The sequence below is a fragment of the Balaenoptera ricei genome, chromosome 10 (assembly GCF_028023285.1).
Source record: "Balaenoptera ricei isolate mBalRic1 chromosome 10, mBalRic1.hap2, whole genome shotgun sequence".
Taxonomy (NCBI): domain Eukaryota; kingdom Metazoa; phylum Chordata; class Mammalia; order Artiodactyla; family Balaenopteridae; genus Balaenoptera; species Balaenoptera ricei.
In genome coordinates, this window is record NC_082648.1 from 7,345,688 (window position 1) to 7,358,192 (window position 12,505).

Below are 12,505 nucleotides of genomic sequence, written 5' to 3' on the forward strand. Positions count from 1 at the left end.
AATTAAGGCAGAAAGTTATAAAACTCATTTAAAAATAATAAACAGGTTAACATAAATAGTACCAAAAAAAAATATGACTAGGGGCTTCCCTGGTGGCGCAGTGGTTAAGAATATGCCTGCCAATGCAGGGGACACGGGTTCGAGCCCTGGTCCGGGAAGATCCCACATGCCGCAGAGCAACTAAGCCTGCGAGCCACAACTACTGAGCCCACGTGCCACAACTACTGAAGCCCGAGTGCCTAGAGCCCATGCTCCGCAACAAGAGAAGCCACGGCAATGAGAAGCCCGCGTACTGCAACAAAGAGTAGCCCCCGCTCACCACAACTAGAGAAAGCCTGCGCACAGCAACAAAGACCCAATGCAGCCAAAAGTAAAAAAATAATTAATTAATTAAAAAAAAAAAGATCATGTTTTTATTAACTGACATGAATTCAATTTAAGATACAAAGCTTTGGAGCTATCTTCCCAGAAATACCATTAACAGAAATAATGAGTGTATCTGAGAAGCAAACTGTAAGCAAATAGATCTGTGGCTATTGATCAGTTCCAAGCAACCCCCTGCCTGGGTGCTTGTTTTAGCAGAGAGGCACCAACGGTGTCAAGGAGAGTTCTGTACACAGAGATGCAGGATCATCTTTTTTCTCAAGCAATTATCTATGAATCTCAGCATTCAGTACAAAATGCAGAACCACCATTTGCTCATTTCTCAGTTGGAGAACCAAAAATTTTCTTTCTCCAGTCCAACTGTTAAAAAAACTCTCTGATATACCTATTTATCCGATCAATTGATAGGTTGATCTACTGATAAAAAAAAAAAAAAAAATCCGGTACAGTTCTGCATCATAAAACGGTCCTTGCATGACATGTCCACACTCCTTTGGAAGGCCAGAACCTCCTGTTTTGCACTTAATCTCATCCTCCCTAACTGCTCAAGGTCATTACTCTGGGAATTGTCATTGCTCTCGGTTGCATCATCACTATTTCCCTCAGAACTTGATCTTTCCCGTCAGCATACAAACAAGCTATTAACGCAGAATTCTTGAGCCCTCTGGGGATATCTGATAGTAGGCATTAGAATTCCTTACGCTGTTAATTTTTTTCCCAATTGGCTCTAGAAAATGAGAGAATTGAAATTCTTGATGTAATTGTGTTCATATGAGACAATCTCAAAATTGGGTCCCACCCCATGCCTAGTGAATCAGCGTCTGCATTTTAACAAGATCCCTGGGTGATTCATAAAAGTTTGAAAAGCACTAGACTAGATCAGTGGTTCTCAACATCAGAATCACTTGAGTAGCTTTAAGAAATCCTGATGTGCAGAGACCGATTAAATCAGAATTTGTGGGGGGTGGTGTAGATCCCAGGGGTCTGTGTTTTTTGAAGCTCCTTCTGATGAAGGAGTGTGTAGCTCCTTCTGAATGTGTAGCCAAATTTGAGAACCATTGGACTAGACAGACTTTCTTTTCCTGTGTCACTGACTAACTATTGGTGCAATCTCTCTAGAGAAAGAAGATTGAAGTCATGCTGACCCCAGGAAAAGATAGAGACACTTGCTGGTATCTTACATGGTATTAGCATTGGCTAGACAAGATCTGTCCTGACTTCTGGGACTTCCCTGGTGGTCCAGTGGTTAAGACTTCATGCTCCCAATGCAGGGGGCCTGGTTTCGATTCCTGGTCAGGGAACTAGATCCTGCATGCCGCAACTAAAGATCCTGCACGTGGCAATGAAGATCCCGCGTGCCACAACTAAGACCCGGTGCAGCAAAATAAATAATATTAAAAAAACAAAAAAGATCTGTCCTGAATTTCAAGACATATTTCTTAAGATTGGCCCAGAGGAGGGCCAATGAGACTTCAAGAATGAGAAGCTGAAGAACCAAACCAAACTAACTGCTATATGCAGTCATAAAACCTAAGTATACAGCAACAATAAGGAAGAAATATTCAGGGATACAAATGACCAGATGAGGAAGAAAAAAAAGACCTTGGGGTAGATGGTGGCTAGGGAGTTGGCAGAGGGAAATGAGTACCTACCTATCTCCTAGGGTCGTTTTTAATGGTTAGTAGTTGACAATTCTGCCCACGTCTGTTTCAGTTGACCAAGAAATGAAGTGCTTCGTGGGAGCTGCAGGAGTCCAGTGGTTTTTCAACAATCATTCTAATTACTGCTTCTATCTCATCTGAAATACTTGGTTTTAGTGAGTCAGGAAAAAATGGAAATCAGACCACTTCTCCTCAATCTTGAAGAAGATTGTTAGCTCCATCCATTTCTTGGAGCTTGATCTTGTTCAGAATCCCTGGTCCAGCAGCTCCACCATCCAATCCAGTGTCCCATCTAAAACCAGGCATTACATTTGTCTGTAACATCCTTTAAGTCTCTTGTCATCTAGAACAGTGGTTTTTCATGACACTGACATGCTGAAGAGACTGGATACTCTTTACTGTCTCATATTTTGGATTTTTTCTGGTCATTTCCTCCCTATATCATATAGCTTATTCTTATATTCCCTATATTTTCTATAAACTGGAAGTTAAATAAGCTTGGTAACAATATAAAATATTGTTGTTGTATATAAAATATTGTTGTTATATTGACAACAATATAAAATCATGGATGCCTGTGTTATATAGCTTCATATCAGGACAAGTGGAATTTCTAGTCATCCCACAATAAATATGGCTAAGGTTGACCCCTGGGTTGGTGGGATTACAGACTGAACTGGAGGGATGGATTTTTTAAAATATTTATTTATTTATTTATTTGCCTGTGCCAGGTCCTAGTTGTGGCAGGATCTTTGTTGCCACATGTGGGATCTAGTTCCCTGACCAGGGATCAAACCCAGGCCCCCTGCATTGGGAACATGGAGTCTTAACCACTGGACCACCAGGGAAGTCCCAGGGATGGATTTTTATGTGGTAGAAATGACTGAAAGAGGAAGGCCAGGATGCTAAACTATCTGCAAGAGTGATTGTAATTATAGGCCATGGTTAAGGAGGGGAATGCAGCAAGATGGCACTAAAGGAGAGAGAGAATGTTGAGGGATTAGAGGATTAGAGGTTGTGCAAAGGTATGGAAAATTGTTGCTAACACAAGGGTCTTGCCCTTTTTAAAGCAGCCTGGATAATGGGGATAAGACACCTGTTGCTAATATTCACCAATATCTGTGTTTTCTTCCTTGGGGGTACATCGCTGCACTACATTTCCTAGCCTTCCCTGAAGTTAAAGATGATCATGTGATTGATTCTGGCCAATGAAATGTGAACGGAAGTGATGGGCACCACTTCCATTTTGGGCTCTAAAAACCTTCTCATGCATGATCCTTTCTCTCTTTGTGCATCCATCCATTGAATGGAGAAGACTCTTACAACCTAGAAAATGGCAGCACACATGCTAGAAGAAGCCTAGGTCTTGGTCATGTGGAAAGCCACCTATCCAAGAGTGCTCATGTTGGGCTGTGATAGCGGCAAGGACTACTGAAGTCTTTGAGGAACTTACTGTGAAGAGGAGCAAGGACACAGGGCAGTAGCTGATGGTGAAAGAGTTTTAAGAGAAGGCTTATTTAGAATGGAAGAAATGAGAAAAATTTTGATGCTCATAGATATAATCCACAGAGAGGAAAAAACTGATAAAGAAGGAGATAGGGGAGGATTGCTAGAGCAACGTACTTGACTAAGCAGGATGCGATGGGATCCAATGCACAAATGCTGAGTTTAGCATTAGGAGCACAGAGAGGTTGTCTGTTGTAACAGGAGAAAAGGCAGAGTACAAGTACAGTACAAGTGCTGATGTTAGGTTGTAAGAGTCTTCTCCATTCAATAGATAGATGTGAGGGACTTCCCTGGAGGTCCAGTGGTTAAGACTTCGTGCTCCCAATGCAGGGGAATTAAGAGCCCACATGCCAAATGGCACAACCAAAAAAAAAAAAAAAAAAATTAAAAGAGAGAAGTAAATCAACTTGATTTACTTCTTAAAAGCATTTATATATAACTTTTAAAAAATAGAAATACAAATGTTATGGATACCCTGCCCAATTAGTTCTGGAAAGTTTAACTCATTTTTACAAGTTCAGAAGGTAATTCCACAATATAAAAATACTTTACCTTGTTAAAACATTCACTTTATAATACTCCTATTACAAAGTATGCTGAAACGAAAATACTTGAAATGAGTCCTTTTTGCACATGTTTAAAATAGTTTTATGGAAGGAGCATAATTTCCTCAAATGACAGGCATGTTTTACATTTTGATAGGTATAGCTGTCCTCCAAAATAGTTTTGTTTGAAGAGTAACTAACACTCGCTGTGTGAACCACAGTTGCCCAGGTATTTGGCTTTGATGGGATTGGGTTGGGGTTATGTTAGGTGTCAAGGTTGATGCTGAAGTAGACCTTGCTACAGAGTTAATTGTGGGTGTTGGTGGGTATTGAGCATGGGTGGATCAAGATAACTTTCCCATATTTTTTTTTTCTGGAAAAATGTCTATCTTAGAATTAACAAAACATGCAAGTAAGAGCATTAACATTATACCCCGAATGTCCCAACTACCTAAACATTCTCAAGCCAGGATGCTCAAAACCACCTTAGAACACCTGTCCAAATATTCAGAAACTCCAGGGACTGGGGAGAAGGGGCCTGGGCACAGTATTTGGGAAACACTCTACAAATCATCCTGTAATTGGAGACTGCTTTAACATACACAAGCCTTTACGCTGCAACTAGAGAAAGAAAATCAAGATGCGAAGGTGGTTCTATAACTTTATTCGACAATCAGCCGTTAGTTCTCATCCACATTAACTGTAGATTTTTGAAACTGGTGACAGGTACACAGGTAACCAATGTATAGAGCTTGTTTGGTGAATCTTCATCTTCATTATGTTTTCTGGACAACTGCACACAGATACAGTATGGGACATTCCTTATTCCTTTGGCCCAGACAGCTTTGTTGAGTCTGGTGTCAATGTGTACATCTGGAGTTCCCATAACCTTCATGGCAAATTTCCATATTTCTTTGAGTGCCCGAGGGGCGTGCTTCTTGAAACTCACTCCATGGATGTGTTTGTGAATGTTGATAGTGTATTCTCTGTTCACTGCCTCATTGATTTCAGACCGGCCCTTCTTCTTCTCACTGCCCTTCTTTGCGGAAGCCATTCTGCCGGGCTCGGGTTGGAAAGCTTTCCCATATTAAGGTTTGGAATGTAGCTGCTTTCATGTTCCTTTCTGATGTTTCTCTGTTTTTGTCCTGTGATATTTCTGTTTGCACTAGACGTTCAGCTGCTTTCCCATTGGTGTCTGAAAGGGTTTATTCCTCTGTAACTAGTCAATCCTAAATACCACCAGCAAAGCTTTCAGCTCAAGCCTAATACTTATTTACTTCATCATCAAATTCATCATCAAGGAAGATCAATAGGGGTATTTCCAACATATCCAAAAATTCTCATACTTTTCCTGAGTAAAATATTATTGCCTCTCAGTTAATGATTTTCAAGGCTCAACCATACACACTTTTCCCCTTTTCCACTTCTGGGAAATGTTCATAATCTATCAAGACAGAGCTAGTCTCAACATAATGCTAAAAGCTTTTGCATAATAATGAAAGATTGTTGAGGACAAAGATCTCAGAATACTTATTATCCCACATAGAAACCGTTGGTTCTGGGTAATGAACACATACTTAATAATTTGAGTATAACACTCCTGGGCCATGTTTCAAGCCTCTCCCATGTTGTCCATTTCCCCACCCATCAATAGCTTTCCCCGAGGGGTTCTAATCATCATCCTGTTCAACTACCTCCATTCTTGACATGTCTTTTTAAGGATGGGAATCAAAATTTGAAATGCCCTATACAAGGGAAAAATCTGTGTATGCTCGGAGTAAATGCAATCTAGTGAGTACACTGGCAGAAGTAATAACTGTTTTGTTCATGGAATGATTCATTGATATTACCTGTATGTGTCTCTTTCTTTAATCATATGCAGGTTTGTTTTTTTTTTTAATGGATTGGTTTGGTTTTTTTTTTTAATTTATTTTATTTATTTTTGGCTGTGTTGGGTCTTCGTTTCTGTGTGAAGGCTTTCTCCAGTTGCGGCGAGTGGGGCCACTCTTCATCGCGGTGCGCGGGCCTCTCACTGTCGTGGCCTCTCCCGTTGTGGAGCACAGGCTCCAGATGCGCAGGCTCAGTAGTTGTGGCTCACGGGCTTAGTTGCTCCGTGGCATGTGGGATCTTCCCAGACCAGGGCCCGAACCCGTGTCCCCTGCATTGGCAGGCAGATTCTCAACCGCTGCGCCACCAGGGAAGCCCAATTTAGATTTTTAAAAATAATGCTTGTGGGACTTCCCTGGTGGTCCAGTGGTTAAGAATCTGCCATCCAATGCAGTGGACACGGGTTCGATCCCTGGTCAGGGAACTAAGATCCCACATGCTGCGGACCAACTAAGCCTGTGCATTAGAGATCCTGCTCGCCACAACTGGAGAGAAGCTCGTGTGCTGCAACTAAGACCCGGTGCAGCCAAATAAAATAATAATAATAATAATAATAATAATGCTTGTGTTAATCAACTATACTCCAATATAAAATAAAGATTAAGGACTTCCCTGGTGGTCCAGTGGTTAAGTCTTCACACTCCCAATGCAGGGGACACAGGTTTGATGGCTGGTCAGGGAACTAAGATCCGTGCAGCCAAATAAAATAAAATTTTAAAAAATTTTTAAATAAAATAAAATGGAAGCTTGTGATGGAATTGCTCTGAATCTTGACTGTGATTGAATCTGAATCTACACATGTGGAAAAATTGCATATAACTAAACACACGTGCAAAGACATAAACGCAAGTTGAATACATGTAACACTGGTGAAATCTGAATAAAGCTAGTGGATTATATCAATGTGGAAGAAAAATAACGTTTGAAAACATTTATCTTGAATACTGAGGTTTTAAAGTTCTTCCTTGAGATTCCCTGGTGACGCAGTGGTTGAGAATCCACCTGCCAATGCAGGGGACAGGGGTTCGAGCCCTGGTCTGGGAAGATCCCACATGCCATGGAGCAACTAAGCCCGTGAGCCACGACTACTGAGCCTGTGCTCTAGAGCCCGTGAGCCACAACTACTGGAGCCCATGCTCTGCAACCTACAACAAAGAATAGCCCCCGCTCGCCGCAACTAGAGAAAGCCCACACGCAGCAATGAAGACCCAATGCAACCTAAATAAATAAATAAATATATCAAAAAAAATCTTTTTTGAGAATTAAAGTTCTTCCTCCATTTGCCCTGGTCTTACTTGCCCCATGCTAGTCCGTGTCCTTCCTCTACCCTCTAGATAACCAGTAGCAGCAACCCCTCCCCCAATAACTACCAAAAATGTCTCCAGACATTGCTGAATATCCCCTGGGGGAAAATTGCCCCTAGTTGAGAACCACTGCTCTAATGGTATTAAATGTTGCTTTCCTGGTTCACACCGCAACTGACTCTCTGTCTGGAATTCTGATTCCCTCAACCAACCCCTCTACTCCCTTTCATCCAGATCAACCAGGTTTTTAGCACCATAAATTGCTTCTTTATTTGGTCCCAGGAGTAGAAAAAGTGAATGTATTTCTCAGCTGGTGGAGGATGAATAATGGACAAAGCCTTTTAATTTCTGAGAAAGAGGATTATTGGCAGAGCCTCCTAATTGCAGGAATGGATGAGATGAGAGCTCTGGTGGTGTCAGCAGGTCCCCACGCTAGATAAGAGACTGCCTGCCTGCACATCCCATCTCCTGACTTCCAAACATGTACTTTAGAAGTTGGCCCAGAGAATGAGTCTGTACAGCATAATTTTTAAGTCAGATCTGGTTTCGGTTTCTCCACTCTCTCGTTGTGTGACTTAGTCAAACCTGTAGTTTTTCTAAGACTTCATTTCTACCTCTGTGTAACAGGCAACATAATATTTACTGCACAAAGTGTTACATATGAAAAAGCCATTTAATTTTTTTTAAAACCTTTTCTAGACTCACCACTAGAACGTGTTCATTATCAAATGACTCTTATACTTAAAATAAATAAATAAATAAAGCTATGGATGTTTTGTTTCCAGACAGTTAGTACCAGAGAATCATGATTACCACCCATGGCCATCACTTTGTACTTCGCTTTGTCAGTAGCGTGTGTGTGTTGGGTAAGGGTGTTCCTATAATCAGATCACATATTTTGCTAATAATGAGTGAAGTGACAAGATGGTTCATGAAAAGGTAAACGACAACATAAAACAAAACCTGAATGACACCTTTAGTTACCCATGTCTTGCATTCTTACCCAATTCAAACACAGGTATTTTGATCAGAGGATGATTTTCCTTCTCTTAAAGCAGATATTTTCATTCTCTTCTGCACAATTTAGCCCTCATCCCAAGGATGGTTTGCAGCATTGGTGGAAGTAGTGGTGGAAACATTTCTCCTTAATTAAAAATCATATTTTTTAAAAAATTATTTATTTATTTTTGGCTGCATAGGGTCTTCGTTTCTGCGCGCGGGCTTTCTCTAGTTACGGCAAGCAGGAGCTACTCTTTGTTGAGGTGCACAGCCTTCTCGTGCGATGGCTTCTCTTGTTGCAGAGCACGGGCTCTAGGTACACAGGCTTCAGTAGTTGTGGCACGCGGCCTCCAGAGCGCAGGCTCAGTAGTTGTGGCACACGGGCTTAGTTGCTCTGCGGCATGTGGGATCTTCCCTGACCAGGGCTCGAACCCGTGTTCCCTGCATTGGCAGGCGGATTCTCAACCACTGCGCCACCAGGGAAGCCCCAAGGAAGAACTGGATTCTTAACCACTGTGCCACCAGGAAGTCCTAAAAATCATATTTTCACTAGGTCGTTTGAGCCTCTTGGCTAACTCATTTCCTGCCTGTGGACAGGTTCCCTGGTAAACATCTTCGTGTTTCTCTTGGATAGGAGTGAAAGATGATCTCTAGTCACAGATGTCTCAGGCATGAAGAAGGCTTCACTTTTAAGTTCTCTGGGGTGCAAATCCTCAAACCTAAATAAAATCCCTGCTTCTCCGCAGTACGCACAGCTGAGCCAAGCTTTCGTGTGCCTGGGATCTGGACATACCAGGATTTACAATTCCTACCAGGTTTTATGCCTTAGAGTCAGGATTGCCAGTTTCGATCACGAAGGACCCCTTGCCTTCCTCTTTTAAATCGATCACAGAAGAATCTCTGAGATGCATTTAGCGTTTTACCTCTAGCAAGTTGTACATGTCCTAGTGGCTCCATCTGCTGCCAGGAAGCGGGACAGCACTTCATCCTTCACATTTTAGACAGAGGGGCGGAGCAAAGTCAGTGATGATTAAGAACTACCTGCCTCCTTCTGCTGCTGTTTAATCAGAATCCTCCTGGATTGAGGACTGAGTAGCATTTGTGGCTCAGTGTTTGTTTGTTTATACTTTAAGTCTGCAGCTGCTGATATATCAATGGTACTCCAACCTATTTTCTTTTTCCCTCATGACAAGGTTTTACTTAGAGTCAATTAGAAATACATATGTAGGAATTCCCTGGTGGTCCACTGGTTAGGAATCCGCGCTTCCACTGCAGGGGGCACGGGTTCCATCCCTGGTCGGGGAAGTAAGATTCCGCATGCCGCGGGGCCTTCCCCCCACCCCAGACACAAAAAAATACCATACGTAGGCTAATGGGCCAGGATGGCAGCAGCCTGCAGCAGTGTTTGCATGGTTGACTGTTCCTAAGTGTGTCTGCCACCAGTGTCTATGTCCCCAGGTTGAGCCAAAGTCAGCCACCACAACCCTCCCCCCCAGGAGACTCTCTGAGACCAGCAGCTATGGAGGCTGAGAAACTCAATATCAAGATGCCAGCAGATTCAGTGTCTGATGAGAGTCTGCTTCCTGGTTCATAGACAGCTATCTTCTCACTGCATCCTCACATGGCAGAAGGGGCAAGGGAGCTCGCTGGGGTCTCTTTTATAATCTCATTGATGAGGCTCCATCCTCATGACCTAATCACCTCCCAAAGGCCCCACCTCCAAATACCATCACATGGGGGATTAGATTTCAACCTGTGAACCTGGGGGGAACTCATTCAGTCTACCGCAATCAGAGATGGTGTTTTGTTCATTTGTGGGTCCCCATTACAATGCACAGTGCCTGACATATAATAGATCCTCGGTTCATACTCACTGAATTTATTGAATGGATGCATTAATGAATGAATTTGTTATTAAAGGAATAAATGGTTCTGAAAAAATACATATATAACTCTTCAGATATTTTGCTTCAGACACTATTGGTATGTTGTGATTTCCTAGGAATTTTTTCATTTTTATATGAGCTTTCAATTCTCTTTTTTTCCCAGCTTTTTTTGAGGTACAATTGACGTATAACATCGTGTAAGTTTAAAGTGTGATGATTCGATACATGTACATGTTGCAAAATGTTTACCACGATAAGGTTAGTTACATCCTTCACCTCACATAATTACCGTTTGTTTTTTTTTTTCAGAGAACGTATTTATTTATTTATTTTTAACTTTTTGGCCTGGCCACATGGCTTGTGAGATCTTAGTTTCCCTGGGCCCTTGGCAGTGAGACCGCAGAGTCCTAGCCACTGAACCACCAGGAATTCCCTTGTTGTTGTTATGGTGAGAACATTAAGCTCTATCCTTGTAGCAACCTTTAGGTATACAATAGAGTATTGTTAACTATAGTCACCATGCTGCACATTAGATCCCCAGGACTTAACTTATAACTTATAGTTTGCACCCTTGACCAACATCTCCCCATATTCCCCACCCCCTCAGCCCCTGGCAACACTGTTCTACTCGGTTTCTTTTTTTTTTTCCTCTAATTATTTGTTTATTTTTGGCTGCGTTGGGTCTTCATTGCTTCACACTGGCTTTCTCTAGTTGCGGCGAGCAGGAGCTACTCTTCGTTGTGATGCGCGGGCTTTTCATTGCCGTGGCCTCTCTTATCGTGGAGCACAGGCTCTAGGCACGTGGGCTTCAGTAGTTGTGGTTTGCGGGCTCAGTAGTTGTGGCGCACGGGCTCTAGAGCGCAGGCTCAGTAGTTGTGGCACACGGGCTTAGTTGCTCCGCGGCATGTGGGATCTTCCCGGGCCAGGGATCAAACCTGTGTCCCCTGCATTGGCAGACGGATTCTTAACCACTGCGCCACCAGGGTAGCCCTGCATTCCCTTTTAGGTAAATGTATTTTATTTCCTTGTAGAAAGTTTGAAAAATATAAAAAGAATGAAGAAAATAGATAAATAAATAAACAAACAAACAAATATCCAACCACACGAAATGAGTTACCATGAAGGTTTTCTTTCCCTCCAGCCTTTTAAAATGTTCTCTCCTACCCTGGAGACCATAGGTGATAGGGAATCAGGGTTTGTTTGGGGAAAGGAGAACTGAGAAATGGATGCCACATCCAAGGAAGGAGCTGGTGGGCAAATTACCCACTCCTCGTAGAAGGGAGGTAGTGACAAAAAATAACAATACAGGACTCTTTTAGAGACGTTGTAATTGAAATGAGCCCATGTTAAATCCTTTAACGAGGATCCTTTGGAGGGCAAGTCTGGTGACTGCAGCCGAGGTAATTCCAGCTCCAACAGCATATATTAAAGTTGCTGCAGTTGGATCTTGGGAGTGGCGGGGTGGGGAGTAGGGCAGTGAGGCAGAGGGGCCAGCTGTCCCACTCCTTGCCTCTCCATCCTGCCTCCATACTCTCAGCTGAATGTCCCAAAGCATTTACTTTGGAGAAAATAAAAAAGACTGTTCAAAGCAGGCCTGAGCCACCTGGGTACGACCTCTGGGAATAATGCAGTAGGACCAGGGATCTATTTTGTTGGTTTTGGGAACTGAGGCCATGATTAAGTGGCGTCCCTCTAAATGTCCCTAGGGGGGCATTTGTCTTGCATCTCTAGAGGTGAAATTCTTAGACCGGAACAAGCAAAAAAAAATTTCTTATAAAAAAGAAAACAATGACTTCCCTGGTGGCACAGTGGTTAAGAATCCACCTGCCAATGTAAGGGACACGGGTTCGAGCCCTGGTCTGGGAAGATCCCACATGCCACAGAGCAACTAAGCCCATGCACCATAACTACTGAGCCTGCACTCTAGAGCCCGTGAGCCACAACTACTGAAGCCCACATGCTACAACTACTGAAGCCCATGTGCCTAGAGCCCATGCTGTGCAACAAGAGAAGCCACCGCAATGAGAAGCCCACGCAGCGCAACGAAGAGTAGCCCCTGCTCGCAACAACTAGAGAAAGCCCGAGTGCAGCAACAAAGATCCAACGCAGCCATAAATAAACAAACAAATAAATAAATAAATGTATTTTAAAAAAGGAAAAATAAATTTCCTCTCAATATATGTAAACGATGCTTGCATGACCACATGCCTTTTAGAGACATTGTGGGAACTTTAGAGAAATTGCAGAGACTCTGCCAGGTGCATCCAAGCATCTGCTTTGTACCAGCAGTTCCCAAACTTCAGGGTGCATCAGAGTGACCTGGAAGGCTTGTT

The 12,505-nt window shown here is 42.7% G+C and overlaps 1 protein-coding gene across 1 annotated transcript; it reads right to left on the reverse strand.

The window, feature by feature from the left end:
* Window positions 1–4,769: 4,769 nt before the first annotated feature.
* Window positions 4,770–5,150, reverse strand: LOC132372822 (large ribosomal subunit protein eL31-like). Its single transcript, XM_059934938.1, has one exon. It carries the CDS (start codon window positions 5,148–5,150, stop codon window positions 4,770–4,772), a length of 381 nt encoding a protein of 126 aa, XP_059790921.1.
* Window positions 5,151–12,505: the final 7,355 nt, after the last annotated feature.

What these genes read in the sequence shown, in the direction of transcription:
- LOC132372822 (XM_059934938.1), bottom strand. Translation starts at nt 5,150, where the DNA reads ATGGCTTCCGCAAAGAAGGGCAGTGAGAAGAAGAAGGGCCGGTCTGAA.